The sequence below is a fragment of the Oryx dammah genome, unplaced genomic scaffold (genome assembly GCF_014754425.2).
Source record: "Oryx dammah isolate SB20612 unplaced genomic scaffold, SCBI_Odam_1.1 HiC_scaffold_21, whole genome shotgun sequence".
Taxonomy (NCBI): domain Eukaryota; kingdom Metazoa; phylum Chordata; class Mammalia; order Artiodactyla; family Bovidae; genus Oryx; species Oryx dammah.
The window spans coordinates 64,975,160-64,998,422 of record NW_024070205.1 but is presented as its reverse complement, the minus strand read 5'-3'; the positions used below and the strand labels follow the sequence as shown (position 1 = coordinate 64,998,422).

Genomic DNA, 23,263 nt, shown 5'->3' with positions numbered 1-23,263 from the left:
TAGTTTTATTAAATTTGAATTACAGAATAAGCCTGTTTTATCCAGGTGCCCTATGTTAGTATCCTAGTATGGCGGAGCGTTTGTGGTTGGCATTTTGACAGTGACAGATTGTCCTGGGGTGTGCTTCTTGTGCACTACCAGCCACAGTGGACTGGCAGCACCTTTGATTCTGCTGCCATCATCCTTAACATGGTGACGGGTGCTTTTCCTTCAGCACTTGACATTTGCATCTGCACATTTTTAGCTAAAGTGTCAAAAGGAAGCAAAATAGATAATTCAGTTGGTAAATGTTCATATCACTTGGAGCATCAGCTCACAGTCCACTGCTTGACTGAGACTTCAGGTGAGGACCAATTGAGCAGATTGAGTAGATTTAGAAATATACTGATCAAATAAATTATACAACAAGAATTAATGAAGTGAGTGGCTCTCCTTGGTGTTATCCTTTGCTCCCTGGTCCTGGCAGGAAATTTTGTTTGTGAACTTCGTGGCATTTGCTGAGTCATAGGTGATTGTCTGTAATGTCTTTGGTATATTCAGCCTGTTTCTTTGTTTACTACATCAAAGAAGAGAGAAAACACATCAAGATAGAGTAGCTTGGAGTGCTTGGATAAAGAAGTACAGAAATTATTTGAGAATGAATGAGAAAGACCAGAGGGAACATGCCAAGTGTGTGTGTGTGTGTGTGTGTGTGTGTGTGTGTGTGTGTGTTCTTTTGCAATTAGAGATTACTGTCTCCAAGGGAGTGGCCAAATGAGCTGAAGACTTTTAATCCCATTTTTTCAATGATGCTGTTATACTCAGTGTAGCTTTTCTTATAACTATTACTTTATATTTTTACTTATGTAGGCTAGCTGACAACATCATTGTCAAAAATGATTACAAAAAACACTATTAGTTTTATGTGATGATTTACACCAACTCCAAAAAAAATAGTACTTGAATTCTGAAATTGCCATTGCATTTTAAAATCTGTGGTAATTTTTAAGTAGCTATAATAACTAAAAGCCAATGAGATTGCAAGTCATAGAATAAACAATAAAGAAGATAAAATCATTCTTAATATTTTATCTCTTTTGTTTCATTTCTTTAAAAAAAATAAATGCTCTTTTAGATTACATCTATTTTTTTATGTGAAGCAACAGAAAAGAACCTCTGGCTCCTGAGTTCCCTAAAATGTAATTTCTCAGGTCTGGTGGACTCGGCATTCAAGCTTACAGTAACAGCAACATGTGCAGTGGTGGCCTAATAACTCTTGCCAGAACGCAGATGGCAGGCCACAGTCCTGAGCTGGGTTGCAGTCTGTGTCCATTGTTTGTAAGTGCCCTGTGGCAGTGAGGTTGTATGCTTTCACATTAATATTGAATACATCAGAAAACTCTTAGCTAACTATAGTACAATAAAAATATCCCTTTAAACTTCATACAATGTGGTACAAGTTTATCATTTATGTAAGGTAGTCAGTTATAGCTATCAAAATGTAATATTTTTTAAAATGTCAGTTTTATAAATATATATACATGTAGTTAGAAATCTAATGAAAGCTTTTTTTGCTATAGAGTTTTCTTGAAATTGCTGTGATTTTAAGCTTTGTGTTATTTTAAAATATATCAAAATAGCATATGTAGGAATGAGCTTATAGATTTGGCCTGCCCAAGACCAATCAAGTGCCAGACATTTAAATTCCATGGTAACCATGGTTTAAGCATAAGGGTGTCCTGATGTTGCTTGGACTTGTTCCAAATAAATTGTGTCCAGTTCACCATATTCCATATCACACTAAACAGAAACTTTAGGAACCTGAGAAAACTCTTTTCTAGCTTCCTGTGCAATTCTGTATTTTAATGTGTGCTCAAGGGAAAAGCATAATCTTTCTCAACAGATTTCCATGTGGGTGTTTGTGGGTCATATACATGTGTATTATTTTGAAAGAGGATAATTTGTAGGTTATGAAAAATAGGTCAATCATTGTAGCCATGCCTAGACTCATAATAGCAAGTACAAATGGGAACTGCACTGGAGCAGTTACTCTCTAAGAATATATACTCTATTTTATTTCTAAATGAAATGTGTGCCATGTCTTTTGTATTAAATATTTGTGCTTGTATTTGTGCTCAGTTGTGTCTGACTTTTTGCAATCCCATGGACTATAGCCCACCAGGCTCCTCTGTTCATGGAGCTTTCCAGGCAAGAATACTGGAGTGGGTTGTCATTCTCTACTCTGGGTATCTTCCCAACCCTGGGATTGAACCCATGTCTCTTGGGCCTCCTTCATTATCAGGTGGATTCTTGATACTTAATACTTTATTTCACATACTTTTTCTCCATTGTTTCTCATTCTTTGTTGTTCAGTTGCTAAGTTGTGTCCAACTCTTTGTGACCCCATGGACTGCAGCACACCAGGCTTCCCTGTTCTTCACCATCTCTCGGAATTTTCTCAAACTCATGTCCATTGAGTTGGTGATGCCATCCAACCATCTCATCCTTTGTTCCCCACTTCTTCTGCCTTCAATCTTTTCTAGCATCACAATCTTTTCTGATGAGTCAGTTCTTTGCATCAGGTGGCCAAAGTACTAGAGTTTCAGCTCCAGTATTAGTCTTTCCATTGAATATTCAGGATTGATTTCCTTTAGGATTGACTGGTTTTATCTCCTGCTGTCCAAGAGACTCAATTGTCTTCTCCAGCATCACAGTTCAAAAACATCAATTCTTTGGCATTCAGATTTCTTTATGCTCTGCCTCTCACATCCATACATGACTACTGGAAAAACTTTAGCTTTGACTATATGGACTTTTGTGGGCAAAGTGATGGAGGAGAGCATGGCAACCCACTCCAGTATTCTTGCCTGGAGAATCCAATGGACAGAGGAGCCTGGAAGGATACAGAACATAGGGTGCCAAAGAGTCTGACATGACTGAAGCAACTTAACACACTAACACAGAAAGTAATCAACACTTGTATTTTACTTTTTAAAAGCCTGGGGTAGCGTAATTTAAGAATATATGGAGGGTTATATTTCAAGGCATTAATGAATTAATACTTATAATCATAGCTAACTTACTTGGCTTTCCATCAAAATTATATTAACCAGTACATTCATAGCAATATTTATTGTTCATGAGAATGACCCCAAGATATTACATTATTCTAATTGACTTGTTCTTCAATCCAGATCAATTGAATTGTGCTTTGTTATAACTTTATTGCTAGAGTGAGAGAAAGAAAGTCAGAATGAATTAGATTGATTAAGGCAAGCAAAGTTTCAGAAACAAGTCTAGAGTACTGGAAAGCTAACATGATATTTGAAATGGTTGCAAGATTCTAAAGTCAAAAGGGTCAAAACCAGCCCAGTTCCACTTCTTGTATCATAGGGAGTTAGTAAAACTTCCCTAGGTTCTAGATACCTCGTTTGTGTAATAACATAGTGAGTCTACGTGATTTCTAGGACTCCTGATAGCTCTAAAATTTATATATGCTGGCTCTACACCATTTTCTTCAAGAGGTTTTCAAAAATGTTAGAGTATTTTTAAATGAAGATTTCTAAATAATAAGTAAAGTATCCATGGACTTGGTTCACAATTATTATTTCTACCATGTGCCAGGCAGTGTTTAATTATGAGTAAGGATTTTATAGTAAAATAAGTAAAAAAGACAACATAAGTAGATGATTGTAATTATATAATTCCCATATTGAAACATAAAGAATATTTTGTGGTAAGAAAAAGAGTAAGATATTAAAATATCTTGAGGGTTTTAATTTCCTAATTCTTAGTATATTTACTCTCCCAATAATGTTCTACTCTTGGGAAATAGTAGTTTTAATTTTGTTTAAAAATTCATTGCTTTTAAAAGTCTTTCCAAGTAAACCCATGGGACCTTTCTTTGATACCAGTGTCATCATTAGAGATTCTCTTTTGAGTACTAGTTATGGAAATTCAGTAAACACTTGTCTTTTTAATGTCAAACATATGATATTTGTGAAAATTTTCTGAACTTTTTAATCAAAGTAAACCTAAAAATTAATTAACATTAGGAAAAATTGAAATTTAAATAGCTTGCTTATATGATTATATTTTTCTTGTGCTTCCCTGGTGGCTCAGCTGGTAAAGAATCCACCTGCATTGTGGGAGACCTGGGTTCAATCCCTGGATTGGAAAGATCCCCTGGAGAAGGGAACGACTATCCACTCCACTCCAGTTTCTGCCCTGGAGAAGTGCATGGATTGTATAGTCCATGGGGTCTCAGAGTCTGACATGATTGAGCAATTTTCACTTTCACTATAGATGAGATTATTAGGAAAAGTCTAATTTTTTTAGTATTTTTTGGAATTATGAATACCTACAAAATAAAAATAAGAATTATTGATCTTCACGTTAGTTCCTAGTGGATGGCTGATTTATCATGTATGAATCTGTAATTATAGAATAGTTATAATTGTAGCATTGAAAGAAATAAAATAAATATGATATTTTAAGATAATTAATAGGGATGTGTTTTGATTAAGTTAAGCTATTATATTAATCATCTAAAAATAACTCATATTTTTAATAATCATTCAGTGTCAGATTTTAGTACTTTCTTTTTGCAAAATCACATTATAATAATAATAAATTTGAAAGGTACATTTGAAAGGAAAATTTGCAAAGATACCAGCTAGTATTATAGTATTAGAGAGATGACAAATAGATAGATATCACTCACTCTGGTATTCTTACCTGGAGAATTCCACAGACAGAGGAGCCGGGCAGGTTACAGTCCATAGGGTTGCAAAGAGTTAGACACGACTGAAGTGACTGAGCACTCAGAGATGTACATGGATGACATGGTCCCTGCCCTGACGTAATTCATGAGGACAATAATAGCAGCCAACATTTATTGGTAAATATGTTACAGATATAAACATATATACAGAAGGTACACATGTTCAGATTGTGTTGAGCCTGGAATGTCTTTCAACCACCACCATCTATATAAAAGAATAAAACATTACCAGAATCCCAGAAGTCCCACTTACACCTTCTTCTGTGACTTCTAGTCACAAAGTCTAACCAACATTCTGACTTGTTACATCATAGATTATTTTTGTCTGATATTGAGCTTCTTATTAGTGGAAGTATAATATATGTGACTTATTTTACCTGAAATTATATTTGTGAGATTCATTCTAGTTATTCTGTGTCATTGACTTTATTCTTATGGTGGTATAGTATTTGAATCCTCAATTTACTTATACATCAAATTATTAATTGACTATTGATTTTTTTTCTGTTATAGATTATTAAGAATGGTGTTTTTGTGAACATATTTGCATGTTTCTTTTGGTTACAGACATTTTCATATATATATTTATATATTTGGCTGTATGTCTGGCTCTTAAGGGAGAAGGCAATGGCAACCCAACTCCAGTACTCTTGCCTGGAGAATCCCATGGGTGGAAGAGCCTGGTGGGCTACAGTCTATGGGGTTGCGAAGAGTAGGACATGACTGAGCAACTTCAATTTCATTTTCATTTTCATGGATTGGAGAAGGAAATGGCAGCCCACTCCAGTGTTCTTACCTGGAGAAACCCAGGGATGGAGGAGCCTGGTGGGCTGCCGTTTATGGGGTCACACAGAGTCACACATGACTAATGTGACTTAGCAGCAGCTGGCTCTTAAGATGTACCAACATCTGTTTACGTAGATGGTTACAAAGAATTTTCTAAAGTGGAAGTGGTTGTACCAATTTATACTCCTGGGTAGAGTGTATAAGAATTCTACTTGTTTGCATTATTATCAATACTTGGCATTTTCTATCTTTATCCTATTTGTAGCCATTTGAGAATGGATAACGCTCATTGTTCTTTCAAATCCCCTGATAAGGAAACTGCAGTTTCATGATCATCAGATTTTAGCATCATCTATTTCGTCAAGTTTTTTTTTTAAGTATTGCTATTGCCGTCTTGGGCTTCCCTGGTGGCTCAGATGGTAAAGGATCCACCTGCAATGTGGGAGGTTCAGATATGATCCCTGGTTTGGAAAGATCCCCTGGAGAAGGGAATGGCAACCACTCCAGTATTGTGACCCAGAGAATTCCATGGACAGAATTGCCTGGAGAGCTACAGTCCACCATGGAATCGCAAAGATTTGGACACAATGGAGTGACTAACACTTTCACTTTTATTGCCATCTTGCTATTGATTTGTAGATTTCTGCCTGTTGGACCTGTTCATCTGTAAAAGAAAGGTGTTGAAATATGAAACTAAGCTATTGTATTCATCCATTTCTTTTTACAATTCAGTAAAGTTTTGCCTCACCTAGCTCAATGCACTGTTGTCAAACACATAGATATTAAGAATTATTATATCGTCTTGGAGAGATGACAGTTTTATCATTGTGTGATGCCCCTCCTTATTTCTTGTAGCTCTACTAGTTTCAAAGTTTGTTCTGTCTGAAATTAAGATAGTTATATAATTATCCTGTTACTTTTTTTATTATATTTTCTTTCTTTCTTTATTTTTTAATATACTTTTAAGTGGCCTCCTTGTGGACAGTATGTAGTTGGGCCTTGTTTTCTGCTCCATTCTGACAATCTCTGTCTTTTAATTGGTGTGTTGATGTTCAAAACTGATTATTAATATAGTTGTTTCATTTAAGTGAAATAAATGTGAAGAATGATAGAATAATACAAGAGATGAGAGGACAAATTGAGCTTATTTTATTATTGTAAGTTACATTATCCATGAAGTGGTATAATGTTATCTGAAAGTAGACATGAATTAGTTATAATTTCTAATTGCATGCTCCAGGATGATGACAAGAAAATGTAAAAAAAAAGAAAGAAAAAAAGAAGGAATTATAACCCATATGCTAAGAAAGAAGAGAAAAGGGAATAATGTAAAATGCTTTGTTAAAACCAAAAAAAAAAAAAAGGCAGACAAAGAATGAAAGACAAAAATAGAAACAAATAATAAAGTCAACAAACAGGAAACAATAATGAATATGGTACATATTAACCTAACTTTACCAGTTGAGCACTCATCTCACACGCCAGTAAAGTAATGTTCAAATTCTCCAAGCTAGGCTTCAGCAATACGTGAACCGTGAACTTCCAGATGTTCAAGCTGGTTTTAGAAAAGGCAGAGGAACTAGAGATCAAGTTGCCAACATCACTGGATCATGGAAAAAGCAAGAGAGTTCCAGAAAAACATCTATTTCTGCTTTATTGACTATGCCAAAGCCTGTGACTGTGTGGATCACAATAAACTGTGGAAAATTCTGAAAGAGATGGGAATCCCAGACCACCTGACCTGCCTTTTGAGAAACCTGTATGCAGGTCAGGAAGCAACAGTTAGAATTGGACATGGAACAACTGACTGGTTCCAAATAGGAAAAGGAGTACATCAAGGCTGTATATTGTCACCTTGCTTATTGAACTTATATGCAGAGTACATCATGAGAAACGCTGGGCTGGAAGAAGCACAAGCTGGAATCAAGATTGCCGGCAGAAATATCAATAACCTCAGATATGCAGATGACACCACCCTTATGGCAGAAAGTGAAGGGGAACTAAAGAGCCTCTTGATGAAAGTGAAAGAAGAGAGTGAAAAAGTTGGCTTAAAGCTCAACATTCAGAAAACGAAGATCATGGCATCTGGTCCCATCACTTCATGGGAAATAGATGGGGAAACAGTGGAAAGTGTCAGACTTTATTTTTGGGGGCTTCAAAAATCACTGCAGATGGTGACTGCAGCCATGAAATTAAAAGACGCTTACTGCTTGGAAGGAAAGTGATGACCAACCTAGATAGCATATTCAAAAGCAGAGACATTACTTTGCCAACAAAGGTCCATCTAGTTAAGGCAATGGTTTTTCCAGTGGTCACATATGGATATGAGAGTTGGACTGTGAAGAAAGCTGAGCGCCAAAGAATTGATGCTTTTGAACTGTGGTATTGGAGAAGACTCTTGCGAGTCCCTTGGACTGCAAGGAGGTCCAACCACTCCATTCTAAAGGAGATCAGTCCTGGGTGTTCTTTGGAAGGACTGATGCTAAAGCTGAAACTCCAGTACTTGGGCCACCTCATGGGAAGAGTTGCCTCATTGGAAAAGACTCTGATGCTGGGAGGGATTGGGGGCAGGAGGAGAAGGGGATGACAGAGGATGAGATGGCTGGATGGCATCAGCAACTGGATGGACATGAGTTTGAGTAAACTCCGGAAGTTTGTGATGGACAGGGAGGCCTGGCGTGCTGGGATTCATGAGGTCACAAAGAGCGGACATGACTGAGCAATTGAACTGAACTCAACTGAACCTAACTGCGGGGGCCACTCCGCAGAAAGAGAGAGGCTGTGGAACTTCCCTCAGCAAAGCCGAGGGGTCCCGAGGAGAGGTGAGCCTGCTGTCCGCCAACCCAGCCCCTCGGCAAGCGAGAGACAATCAGACACGACAGGGGTTCCGTCTGAGCAGTTCCGCTTTATTGCCGTAAGCTCCTGACTTATAAAGGCAAGCAGGGGTTTATGCGAGGGACTTTCCATAGTTGCACCAATCACGTTAAAGGTCAAATCGTCATGTGCCTTCATTATAATAGGAGTCTATGGTGATCACTCGCTGTCCACGTGCACGGAAATCAAGAGAGCCAATCAAAAGTTTTGACAGACAACTTAGGCTGCCGCCCTCATCTCTTACGCTAGGCGCCATCTTAGCTCTAAACCGCAAAGCTAGCCCTTCTTTCTTTTAAGGTTTCCCACTTAGGGCCCCACACCCAACTTTGTCTATCTATCTATAAGCATACATGCTTTATATATATATACACACACACACATAATATGTATATTTTGGTATTATTATTTTGAACAAACTGTTATCAGTTCAGTAAAGTAAGAATAAGAAAAATAAAAGTTTTCATTTTGTCTTCATTTATTCCTTCTTTGATATTCTTCTTTATATAGGTCTGAGTTTCTGAGCTATAATATTTTAAACATTTTCCTTTATAAGGAGCTTCTTGTAACATTTCTTGCAAGACCAGTCTACTGACAACAAATTTTCTCAATTTTTGTCTGTGAATGTATATTTCTTCTCCATTTTCAAAGGATAACTTTGTAGGACATAAAATTCTAGGTTAATAGGTTTTTTGCTCAACAATATAAATATTTCAGTATCTCATTTTGTTTCTGAGAAGCCAGATGTAATTCTTATGTTAGTTCCTCTATAGGTAACATATTTTATTCCTCTGGGTTCTTTCAGGATTTATTCTTTAATTTTGATTTTTTATAATTTATAAATGATATGCTTAGTTTAGCTTTTAGACTTTTTTTTTTTTTTCCTATTTTGTGTTTTCTGAGTTTCCTGGATCTTTGGTTTGATCTTAGACATTAATTTGAGGGAAATTCTAGGTCATTCTTGTTTCTTTTTTTTCCTGTTCCTTGTTCTCTTTTCTTTCTGGAATTCTCATTATGTTTATGTCACATTTTGTGTTTGTTCCTCAATCATTGGATATTCTATTCCTTTAAAAAAACAACAACTTAGTCTCTGTTGTCTTTACTTTTGATTTTTGAGGTTGCTATTGATAAATCCTTTAGCTCAGAGATTCTTTCCTCAGATTTGTTGACTAATGAACCCATCAGAGGCATTCTTCTTTTCCATTACGGTGTTTTGTTTTGTTTTTTTCCTATAGCATTTTTTTTTCCATTCTTTCTTGGATTTTCTTCTCTCTACTTAACTTGTGTATCTGTTTTTATATACTAATTTATCCATTAGAGCTCTTAGTGTATTAATTATAGTACTTTAAAATTTTTGATCTGATAATTCCAGCATCCTTGTCATATCTTGTTCTGGTGCTTGCTCTGTCTCATCAGGTTGTGTTTTGTGCCTTTTGATATTCCTTGTAACATTTTCTTGGTAGCTGAATGTGATTGATGGGTAAAAGGAACCGCTAGAAACAGGTCTTGAGTAATGTGATGATGAGGTGTGGAGAAAGGGAAACATTCTATTATCCTATCGTTTGATCATTTTTTATAGAGTTTATGCCTTTGGACTGCAAAATTCATAAAAGTGTCTCAGATTTTTCCTCCCTCACACCTAGAATGGAACAAGATGGCTAGAAAGGGCTAGAATCAGGTATTTCCCTTCCCCTAGGTCACTCAGACTTAGATAATCCTATAGAAAGTTAACCTCTGATTATCTAGCTTTCTCTGGGGACAGAGGAGATCTGAGTGTTCTAGAGTATTTCAAAATGGTTTCTTTTCCATTCCACTATGGAAAGCAAGAGGATATTATTCTTAAATATTTACTGTAGGAAGCTGGTTGAGTTCCTTGAGGTAAATCTCAAAAAATAGTGGAAAGTCTTCTTATGACTGGATCTCTCTGTTATTTTTAATTCCCAAACTTTCCACACACACCTGTGTGTTTGTGTGTTTGTGTATGTTAGTCACTAAGTTGTGCCTGATTCTTTGTGGTCCCATGGACTGTAGCACATCAGGTTCTTGTGTCCATGGGATTCTCCAGGCAAGAATACTAGTTAGTAGCCATTCTCTTCTCCAGGATATCTTCCCAACCCAGGGAACAAACCCAGGCCTCCACACTGCAGACAGATTCTTTACTGTCTGAGCCACCACCAGGGAAGCCCTTCCACACATTCTCTGTCAATAATTTGTCAGCGGAAGTTCGGGTGTTCTCACCTTAGCACTGACTCCTATGATTGTTTCAACATGAATTTCTGCTTTGTACTATGACTCCCTGTATTCCCTGTCTGTCTTTCCAATCTTGGAGCAGCAGTTTGTTTCCTTCTTATGGATGTAAGAAGACTTGTGGATTTTTCCATCTGTTTTACTTGTTATGAGGAGGGAATGGCAACTTCCAAGCTCCTTATATGGAGAACTGGAAACCAGAGATCATATGGATTTCTTCATATATTCTGCATATTGAGTCATTTGTTGGAATGCAATTATGTTAACTGACATTTTTGATAAAGAGTAAAATGAGTAACTTTTGATATAAAAATCTATATAAAAATACACAGATATTTGAAAAAATATTAGTTGTTATATTAAATGAGAAAACTTGTTAAGACATAAAAATGCAATATGAGACAAATATGGTTGATGTCCTCTACTTTAGTCTTATTCTCAACAAAATTTTTCCATTTTTTTTAACTTTTATTTTTGAAGTTTATTTTTCATTAGAGAATAATTGCTTTGCAATGTTGGTTTCTGCTGTACAACATGAATCAGCCATAAGTATACATAGGCCCCCTCCCTCTTGAACCCCCCTCCTATCCAACAGGTTGTCACACTGTTGTGCTTCCTGTGCTACACAGCAACTAGCTAGCTATTTTACATATGGTAATGTGTGTGTTTCAGTGCTATTCTCTCAATTAGCCCCACCCTCTCTTTCCCCTGTGGTGACACAAGTCTGTTCTCTATGTCTGTATCTTTATTCTTGCCATGCAAATAGGCTCATCAGCACCATTGTGAAGTGTGTGAGGTGATTAAAGATTAGAAGGATTATTTCTGGAAGAAAGGGCATTTGGCATGCATTATACAGTAGAGTGTTTCTGAGGGAAATGTGAAAAAGTGTGGTCCACCTTAAAAACTGTAGGCAGTATCTGGTAATGTAGTTCATCGGGATATAGATACCAATAATCAATTTCATTAGTCCTCCCACACCAACCCCTGTGTAGATGGTTTCTTTTGCTATAATATAGGTTAGCAAGATCCTCTCTTAAATGTTAGCACTTCTTTTGTGTTATATGGCTAAGATGTAAGATTGTAGAGAAGACAATTGAATGCAGAAAGAAGATATTAGGTTTTCTTTTTGAGCATAACTCTTTGTAAATGAGTTACATTATACTTATCTATTGTTCCATATACATAATGAACGGAGATATGAAATTGTTCAAAAACTTTCAATATACTCTAACTTTGGAACCAATTGAATATAATATTTTTAAAGAAAAAATAGCTGTAAAACAATAAAACACATGAAAATTTGATGCTATTGGCCCTGAATAGGAATTACTCCTAATCACAACCATTTTCAAGTCTGGTAAAAAGTTGAAAGCAAATACGTAATCAGGGAAAGCAATTGTTTCTCTCAGTTTTCAATTTATTTCACTGCTTGAATTTCCAACATAAACATGTATTAATTTTGCCATTAAAAATGACAGGTTAGAACAAACAAGAATCCTGCTATTCCATGTTCTTATCATATGATCAATAAATAGTCTAGAAATGACAAGTCATTGTAATAGAAAATAGACACATTCTTGTCTTTTTTTGGGGGGGGAGGTTATAAGAGGTAAAAATACTTCCCCCTCTTAAGTTTAGATAAAATTTCCATGACATTAAAACTTTAAAAATGTGCATTTACAGATTTGCAATAAGAGATATACTATTCATACAATTATACATTTTATTGAGTTGATGATAAATAATTAGTTCAGTCAAAATGATGAACTAATTTTTTTTTTTCCATTTGAAGAAAGCTTGGAGTAATAGCAGTTTCACAGAGCTATTTGTGGTATATATGTAGGTATAATTTTACAAAGTGCATCTGCATTTTCTATCACTTTTTTCCATGCAATGTGGATAAAGTTTTTCTCATACAAGCATACTTTTCTGAGACTCATTAGTTGTCTTCTATACTTGAGTTAAGGCAACTTTTTCTGTTTTCAGTGTAGTTGCTGTTGTTCTATCCTTTTCTATGCAATTAAACTGCCTATTTTTTTCTATACCATTGTCTTAGGTTTAGTCTTATGGATTATTCTTAATATATTGTGCTTGATTTTCACATTGATGTGATTTGTAAAATTTGTGCATAGCCTCATTTAAGGGTGTGGTTGATCCCCTGGAGAAGGGAATGGCTACCCAGTCCAGGATTCTCGCCTGGAGAATTCCATAGCCAGAGGAGCCTTGTGGGCAGCATATCATGGGGTTGCAAAGAGTCAGACATGACTAAAACTTGATTTAAGATTATCTAAAATATAGGCACTCTTATTATCTTTTCAAAGAAAAATGTTAATATGCAACCCTGATGTCAGAAAAAAAAATATTACAATTTTATAGTCTTAGAAGTAGGCTGTGATTGATTCCAAAAAGTTTACCACAGGGTTATTATTGTGCCTCTGCCTTTCAAAAGTAAACACTTACACATACTTTACATTTGCTGTGCAATCATTACTGTCCTCCAGGCCCATGATAAGCACATAGCATTGGTTATCTCATGTTTCTTCACAAACTCTTCAGACTGTAAGAAAATTTTAACTATTTCACTGGACAGAAACTTGAAACTTAGATCTAGTAAGTGGTGGAGTTCTAATGATGATCAGAAATATTTTAAAGATATAATGTGATAATATTATTAATAAAACAACAGACTTGGTAATAATACTGTTTTCCTTTAAGAATATGGTGTGTTTTTTGTTTGATTACTCTTTTTTGTTCCACTTTTTTTTCATTGTTTTAACTTTTTTCTATTCTTGCTTTTTTGCTTGAGATTCAAGCAAATCTGATTCTTATTGAATTAATTTTATAAATCCAATTCATTTTTGTGGCATGGTGCTTAGATTACCTTTAGGATATGTAAGACCCAGAAAATGATCGAAAATGACAAAACCTGCTTATTTCCAAATGAATTATTGATGCCATTTTATTTTAACCTAAATAAATTTGAATTTGTATTATTATTTATATAATTCCAAGTCATCCCTTTTAATAAGAAAGTTATTTATTTTCTTTTATTCTCTGTAAACTTCTCTGATTGTAAAAATGATAGATGGTGGTTTAATGAAACAAAATAGAAACTATAGGAAAACTGGAAATGAAAACATGGTCATATTTTTCACTTAATACTTTTAATATCCTCTCTGAATTTTAACAACATATTTAAAAACAGTTTACACCAGTTGTCAATTAGAGAAGAGCACATTTGTTACAGTGTGAAGACAAATTTTTGCTAAATATCAGTACATTTTGAAAAGTTTTGATTTTACAGCTGGCCAAGTCATAGTTTCTGTTCTTGTACACAAAATACCCCTCTTCAGCTTCCCAGCCCCTTAATTTTCCTCATGATATTCAGATAAAACCACAAATAAATGTAACACCTCAAAAGGATATCATTTTTGTGTCCTAAAATCTATTTTGTTTGTTTCAGCATCCTCTCATCAAGAGATAATTGATTAAAAGAAAAACATGTTTTTTACGCTGCATGTCATTTCTAAAAACACTGAAGGCTATCAGTACTGGGTTAGTGTTAGTCTTCATCATTTTTATGTTTAGCTGTTGAATTTAGCTTCCTTCCTTACATTACATATGGAGACCTCTGAGTCAGGTCAGATGCTCATCTGCCCGCTGATAAACAGAGCTGAAATCATTTGTGGCACAACTACAGAATTCATTTTTGGAGAGTTATCATCTTTATACAAATGTTTAGACATTAAGTTAGCTTTTATTACTCTCTTTTCATTTTTATTCCTTTCATTAGCATTGAAAATATAAAATATTATAGACAGATTTGTTAGAATGACATGCTGGGTTCTTAAAAAATAGTACAAATTGGAAAAACAGATTTACATCATTGAACATGCTGGAGTTTTTGAACTTTATATTAAATCAAACAATGATTAGTAAAGTCAGTGATGAATGATAAAGTATAAAATAAAATTATAAATAGGAATATGCAATATTATTATTATTATTGTATACTCTAGAGGTGCAGGAATAAAATGATTGATAGAAATAGAGGTAATACCTGGGAAATCCCATAGACAGATAAGACTGGCAGGCTATCATCCATGGGGTCACAAAGAGTTGGACATGACTGAGCAACTGAACACACACACAGAAATATTCAAATATTCTTAAAATTTGTGAGACTGTTATTTAAATCCCCTGTATTTATTCTCAAGAACACAGTGATTGAATTAGGAATTGTCTGTAATAAGATAAAATAATCTTGTTTATCCTCTTTCAACAGTTAGCTGTGTAGGATTACATACCAATTTCTAAGATCTCATATGTCAATGAGACTATTTATTTAGAAAGCTTCCTTAAATGGCAACATTAGAGTTTGCATGTATTAATGTGGTATGTATGTTTTTTTGGTGTGTGTTGGGGAAGGGAATAAACTACCTGATAGAACAAGATGAAGATTTATATTATCTCAAATTCTAAATGGTCTTCCCAGGTGGCTCAGTGATAAAGAATTAGCCTGCCAATGCAGGAGATGAGTTCGATCCCTTGATTGGGAAGATTTCCTGGAGAAGGAAATGGTAACCTACTCCAGTATTCTTGCCTGGGAAATCCCAGAGACAGAAAATTCTCGTTATTCTTTGTTATGAATCATTTATATTTAATATTATTTATACACACACACATATGTACATGGCTGTATGTGACACATCAACATCAGAAATTATTCTCCTGAGCGAAATGAGGAATATTCAGTGTCACCACTGGAGAGCAACAGTAGAAAAGCACGCAGGTTTATGTGGTGTTAGAGAAAGAGTAAACCACATCCCCAGTGGTTGCTGTGTGCACATAGCCAATCTGGGTTATTCTAAAGGACTTGCTGTTTAGAAAATGTGATAGAATTGTCATAATACTATTATGCATTCTCTCCATGCTCCTGAGGTGACGTGTCCATCGCTGCCCTGTCTTTGATTATCATCTATGTGTTTTTGACTCCCAAAATAGTTTTATTCCATGTTTGACATAGCTTCCAAGAAATATACCACATTGTCACTTCTTTTTTTTTAATTTTAAAATATTTATTTTTAAATGAAGGATAATTGCTTTACAGTACTATGTTAGTTTCTACCAAACATCAGCATGAATCAGACATACATTTACCCATGTTCCCTCCCACTTAAACATCCCTCCCACCACCCTCCCTATAGTATTTTTAAAATATAAATTTATTTATTTTAATTGGAGGTTAATTACTGTGTTGTTCAAGTCAGAGTCAAAATGGTCAAAATCAGACTTCCTTACATGCTCTTCACAATGGAGTTTCTTCGCCTTATATTTTAATGTTATCACTTAGTCTAGAAACTTCATTCTCAATGTTTCATATCTTATTAGTTCTAGTTTTTCAAAACTCATCTTCTTCAGATAAATGATATTGCCACTGTCCCACTCAGGCCTTCACTAGCTTAATAATGGCATTACTATCTTCCTAGATTTGGCTTTCCCTTCACACTGTCCTCTTGTTTTTGTCTTAGTATTAATACCTGTGGGTTTACACAAGAGCGTGATTTGTTCTGCAAATACTTTAGTAAACAAATAAGCAATATCCCCTGTGCTTGGTGGAGCTTGCATTCTAATGAGAGGTGTTGACAATAATCATGATAAATGGGTAAATTATACAGCATGTTATAAGCTGAAAACTACTGTGGAAAAGATAGAACAAGGTAAGGTGCAGAGGAAATAATAGTAGGAAGAAAGAAATGTGGGAAGGTATGTTCACTTAACATTGGTTAGTCCAAGTGATCCAGAGAGAGATACATTTGAGTAGAAATAAAGAAAGTGAAAGAGTGAGCTCAGAAATATTTTGAGGAAGAGCATTTCAGATACAGGAACAGCAAGTCAAAAATCATGAGACAGGAGAATAGCTAGCATGTTTTGGGAACAGCAAAGAAGCCATTGTGCTTGGGATGGAGTAAATGACGAAGAGAGGGAGAGAGATGAGTTAGAGAGGTACTGGGAATCTTGAAAATAGAGCATCTTTTTAGTCATACCAAAGAGCTCTGGCTTTCACTCTGAGCGAGGTGGGAAGCCATTGTGTGGCTGTGGACTGTGAAATGAAATGAGATCAACAACGTTTTGCAAAACTTTCTGGTTGTTGAGAGTATCTTTGTAAAACCCTAAAATGATTACAATACTCCTCTGCTTTAAAATATATTTGTATTTGAAAAAAATATCCTCAGGATAAATTTCCAGTTTAATCACTTAAACATCTCATCTGATACTATTCATCCCACAATACCCATGGGGTGGGGGGGAAATCACTCTATGTGATTCCATAATTAAGTGTTAAGGCTGGACTCTGCAAACCATAACTTTATACAAATGGTGAAGTAATACAAGTGGGAATCATTAGAGACTACTTTGTGTAGGTGTTTGAACACAAGGTCAATCTTGAGGGTAAAAAAGAAAAATCAATTTATCTAAAAGGAGAAAGGTGGGATAAGGTGAAGGATGTTGTGTAAGCAAAGGCAGAGAATTAACAAAGTCCAACTGGATGGCAAGACTGCCTGCCTCCTGGGAAAAGAGGGGCAGACGGAGGCCACTCAGAAGAGTTTAAATATTGATACCAGCAGAAAAGAGTAGGAAATAGTAGATTTTTAAGTAGAAAAATGAAATAATAAAATCAGTCTTTAGACAGTAGCCTGGAAGATGGTTTTGATTTATTGATGAGAGATGAACAAACAAGAAACTAGTCTCATATGAGTCAAAACTTGCTTTCTACCTAAAGGAGCATGCTCTGTCATATCTTGGTAAATTCAGTCTTGGCAAAATCGGTAACCTTTTATGAGTGATGTTGTGGACTAAAGACGGCTTCCATTATTTTCTCTGAAGATTGATGCGTGGCCAAAGGGAAGGAAATGGAATTGAAGATAAAGGCATCGTTTGTCTTCTTTCTGCTTAGGTGTATTGTTGATGTGTATCAGATCCTAGACCTTTTAGTGATGTTTACTGTCCAATGTATGTGCATGTGACAACTATTAATAGATTGAATGGAAAGAACATGGTAAGGTCTGGTACATATAATAAAGTTGATGTTTTGTTCTTCAGGTAACAGAAACACGAACGGGTCCTCTTGGCTGCAGTAACTATGACAACCTAGATTCTGTCAGTTCTGTTCTGGTTCAGAGTCCTGAGAATAAGATTCAGTTGCAAGGTATGTAGCTGAAATTTCATTAATTCTCTATGAGCCTGAATGACAGTTATCCAGTTGTGATTTCTTTCTTCTTTTTCTTTTTTTTTTAATAAGCTGTATGTTCAGTATTAGGCTTTTAAAATTCTTATAAAAGGCTCCTAATCTTTAACTGATATAAACATTCTAGACCAGATGAAGAGAATGTCAAAATTCACTTTACTTTTTAAATTAAGTAATTGATAAGAATTAAAAATATATCATCATAATATTTTTGTTCCACACAGTAATCATTGTCTCAATAAATAGCAGTTTTCCTTAGCTTTCCTTAAGCTTTAACTTTTTCCTCATGAAAGTGAAAGTGGAAGTTGCTCAGTCATGTTGGACTCTTTGCAACCCCATGTACTCTACAGTCCATGGAATTCTCTAGGCCAGAATACAGGAGTGGGTAGCCTTTCCCTTCTCCAGGGAATCTTCCCAACCCAGGGATCGAAAAAAGTCTCCCATCTTGCAGGAAGATTCTTTACCAGCTGAGGCACGGGGGAAGCCCTTTTTGTAACCATATTTGAGTATACTTTAATGTGAAATTTTGACATTTCAAACATAACTTAATATGATAGTTAAGGCTGCCTTTCTCTTCTGACAAATAGTTATATACTTAAGAGTATATTAACAAAATATTTATACTTGCATTATTTCTTTTATAAAGATAGATTCGTGATAATGGTAATAATTTATTGTCTTCTTTCTATTACTATACTTTGTGAAATAATTCAATAGGGAACTTTTTAAAACCATAATTTTATTTTATCCCCTAAATGTTTAAGCATGTGTATATCACTCATTCATACAGACAGGGAAAGGTTACGTATCCACATGTTTAAACATGTACTAGCTGAATAAGTTCAAAAATGCCTTTTTGATTTCACATAATCTAAACTTAATTCACTGATCAAAGGGGTAATTTTGAGTTGTTCTTCTCTAGTCTACCTTCTTTAATTGCTTAAATTAAAGCTATATTTGCATTATTCAGTTTTACATAAAAATGTTTAAAATTTCAGAAATTTATGGGATTTTCCCTCAATTTTTCCATCTAAAAATTTAAAGGCATCAGGTTATTTAAATTTAACTTAAGTAATAAATAGATTTCATTCAATTTAAATTGTACAAAGTCACAGAGAAAGTGCTTAAATTTTTAAACTCTAAATGCTATCCAAGTTATTATTGTCAATCTTAGCTTTAAAGTTATTGAAATATTTTCTCTAATTTAAATAGAAGTACAATCTCTTACTATTACCTATAATTCTCTACTCTTCACCCCTTTTTTAAATGTATTGACTTTCCATCAGAGTATTAATTTTACTAGAAAAAGACAAGGAATTTTTATATCAAATATATTTATTTAAATTGATCCAATTGTATTTATTAACACTTTTGATTTTTATCTTTGTGGATTAACACTATTGATTTACTGTGTTCAGTATTAAGAATATAATATTTAAACATAAAACTTTACCTCCTGTCAGCCTTGGAAAAAAATCAGCACAAGGAATAAATGAGGAGACATGCCCCTTTTGTGTAACTATTTTTTCTATTCCCTATAATTTATGTAAGGCAGAAACCTTCATCTCTTTCACCTTTTACTACTTGCTAGGACTAGTTACAACTATATTTGTACCACAGTGCACAAAGTCCCTTGCAAAGATAATACTGTGAAAATCAATATCAAGACCCTCAATATCCCATGTACTCTTTCTTTCTTAAATTTCATCTGTACTTACAATATCATGCTGATTCACCTATTCAATCACACCTTTAATATATATTAAATATATGTATACAAGTAGTATATAACAAAAAATAGTAGGCCTTCTCCACTAAAAAGAAAAAAAGGAATGCAAAACACTCACCAATTCTAGAATGTTACCATGGTACATCTCTTTGAGAAGTATTTATAAAACCCTGGGTCACTATATGTGGCAACTGCAAAAACAGATGTTTCAGAAGAATCTTTTATTAAAGTACTACCATAGGTATTTGTGTCTTTCATAGTTATCTGGTTTTATGGATAGATGTGCATAGGTATAGATGATGATGATGATGTGCGTGTGTGTGTGAGAGAGAGAGAGAGAGAGAGAGAGACCTTGTGTTTTGCTTGTAAGCATGAGGTGAAGCACTAGAATCAGTGTTTGATCTATTTGGAGATATTGAGTTCAGCTCTATTATTGACCTTCTTCTTCTGAAGCTCTGGTCTTCTAGAAGAAAAAGAATTGCTCCTGAAGTAGAATTTTATTTTATTTTATTTTAATTTATTTATTTTTTATTTTACTTTAGAATTCTGTATTGGTTTTGCCATACATTGACATGAATCCACCACAGGTGTACATGCATTTCCAAACCTGAACCCCCCTCCCACCCCCCCTCCCCACAACATCTCTCTGGGTCATCCCTACGTACCAGCCCCAAGCGTGCCATATCCTGCATCGGACATAGACTGGCAATTTGATTCTTACATGATATTATACATGTTTCAATACCATTCTCCCAAATCATCTCACCCTCTCCCTCTCCCACTGAGTCCAAAAGTCCGTTATACACATCTGTGTCTTTTTTGCTGTCCTGCATACAGGGTCATCATTGCCATCTTTCTAGGATCCTCTATGATCCACCTCCCAAAATTCTGGAAATAAAAGCAAAAATGAACAAATGGGACCTAATTAAAATTAAAAGCTTCTGCACAACAAAGGAAAATATAAGCAAAGTGAAAAGACAGCCTTCCAAATGGGAGAAAATAATAGCAAATGAAGCAACTGACAAACAACTAATCTCAAAAATATACAAGCAACTCCTGCAGCTCAATTCCAGAAAAATAAACGACCCAATCAAAAAATGGGCCAAAGAACTAAATAGACATTTCTCCAAAGAAGACATACGGATGGCTAACAAACACATGAAAAGATGCTCAACATCACTCATTATTAGAGAAATGCAAATCAAAACCACAATGAGGTACCACTTCACACCAGTCAGAATGTCTGCGATCCAAAAATCTGCAAGCAATAAATGCTGGAGAGGGTGTGGTGAGAAGGGAACCCTCCTACACTGTTGGTGGGAATGCAAACTAGTACAGCCACTATGGAGAACAGTGTGGAGATTCCTTAAAAAATTGCAAATAGAACTACCTTATGACCCAGCAATCCCACTGCTGGGCATACACATGGAGGAAACCAGAATTGAAAGAGACACATGTACCCCAATGTTCATCGCAGCACTGTTTATAATAGCCAGGACATGGAAACAACCTAGATGTCCATCAGCAGATGAATGGATAAGAAAGCAGTGGTACATATACACAATGGAGTATTACTCAGCCGTTAAAGAGAATACATTTGAATCCGTTCTGATGAGATGGATGAAACTGGAGCCAATTATAGAGTGAAGTAAGCCAGAAAGAAAAACACCAATACAGTATACTAACACATATGTATGGAATTTAGAAAGATGGCAATGATGACCCTGTATGCAGGACAGCAAAAAAGACACAGATGTGTATCTGAAGTAGAATTTTATCAGAGCAAAGAAAGCACCAATAAGAATTACCGAGGTACAGCATTAGGCAAAAAATTCAAAACGAATTCCATGACTTAACTATCTATGTTAGAATTGACATTCATAAATGAGATGTCAGAGAGATGCATTACACATTAGCACATTGATTTTGACTGAAAACAAATGAAATCAAATGCTTCCTGGCAGTGAGTAAGCTGGATTTATCTCCTTTCTGTCTGGCTTTGTCAGTCAGGTTTCAGAGCAGACACATTTTTTTTTTAATTGAAAGATCCATATCTACTACTCTGAAGTATTGATGAAAATACATTTAATACATATGACAAAATGTAGTTCATAGGGAGTATTAGCAAATACATACTGAAATGAATGATATTCCAGTTTTTCAACCCACTTAAGAATTTAACATATCAAACAAGGTACATTTGTGTGAAAGGATAACAGAAGTAATTCAAAGTTATTAAATTTGGATAGTAATTTTTTGGTAAAGTTCCCAGAAAGTGAATGATCTATGTGATTAGGTAACAAATATTTTTCCACATCAGTTGGTTCCTAATGCTTTATTTCAGCAAAATTGGCACAAGACTGTGTTATCAAATAGATAATAAATGATGGAGCACTATGCAATTATTTTTTGCTTATAATAAAAGTCTGATTATATTGCTTAAAAAACTATCCTGTTTCCTTTTTTTTTGTCTATTGATGTGTTGGAACACATTTTCTTAGAGCTTGGTGGTGGTGAAGTCAGTAAATCAAGTCCAATTCTTGCAACCCCATGATACAGCCCACCAGTCTTCTCTGTCCATGGGATTCTCCAGGCAAGAATACTGGAGTGAGTTGTCATTTCCTTTTCTAGGGTTCTTAGAGCTCACATATATAAAAATTAAAAAAAGGCAAATAATTTACTTTGAAAATAATTCATATTAATTTATATTTCTAGAAAAGACCCACAGTAATTAACAAAGCTCTATCAATTCATTAAATCATGTGTTTTCAAGGAACAGATAACATTTGTCTTTAAAAGTTATTTATCAATACTTGTAATACATATAACTATTTAATTGTATATTATTAGTAATTATAATTCACATCATAGTGATTTAAAAATTTTTCATTATTAGAAAACTATATTTTATGTAATTCATGCTACAAAATTTTGTATTATTTATAATTTTCAGAAAAACCTATATTTTTTCAATCATTGATTTTTATAGTAGAGACATGACTGTGATTAAAGAAAGATGTTTAGTAATAAAATGTAATATATTAGTACAAAAACTTGTAGGACAGTGAAATGAAATGGTGACTTCAACACATACACAACACATACATACACACATATACATTGCTCATTTGTTCTTTTTAAAGGAGGATATTGATGCCGGATTGCTGGGATTAGATTCCGTCAGTACATACAGATATGTGATGTAATATTTTTATTTTAAGATATTCATAATACAAGAGATTACCTACTTTTGATCTATTTAATGTATGATAAAAAGTTTAGAGGTCAACTTCATCACATTCAAGGGAGTCCTTAGTTTTTCACATTCTTCCTATTCCTTTAGGTAGTACATGAGCTATTTTTTGTTCAGTCACTCAGTTGTGTCTGTCTCTTTGCGACCCCATGGACTGCAGCATGCTGGGATTCCCTGACCTTCACCATCTCCCAGAGCTTGCTCAAACTCATGCCCATTGAGACATGAGCTATACAGCACTGAAGACCTCTGGTCAGCTGATCATTTTCACAGTTGTCTGTCTTACTAGACTTTATGTTTGTGTGATGCAAATTAGAACTTTATTCATCTCTCAAGAATTTATTAAATTTCTTAAATTTTTATTCA

General features: G+C 34.8%; 1 protein-coding gene across 3 annotated transcripts in view; it reads left to right on the top strand.

The window, feature by feature from the left end:
• BRINP3 (BMP/retinoic acid inducible neural specific 3) overlaps nt 1-23,263 on the top strand; it is a 480,300-nt gene that overhangs the window by 293,568 nt on the left and 163,469 nt on the right. For all 3 annotated transcript variants that reach the window (XM_040262877.1, XM_040262878.1, XM_040262879.1), the window contains exon 5: nt 17,771-17,876. In XM_040262877.1, the coding sequence (XP_040118811.1) occupies nt 17,771-17,876 (106 nt within the window). The remainder of the gene's footprint in view (nt 1-17,770; nt 17,877-23,263) is intronic.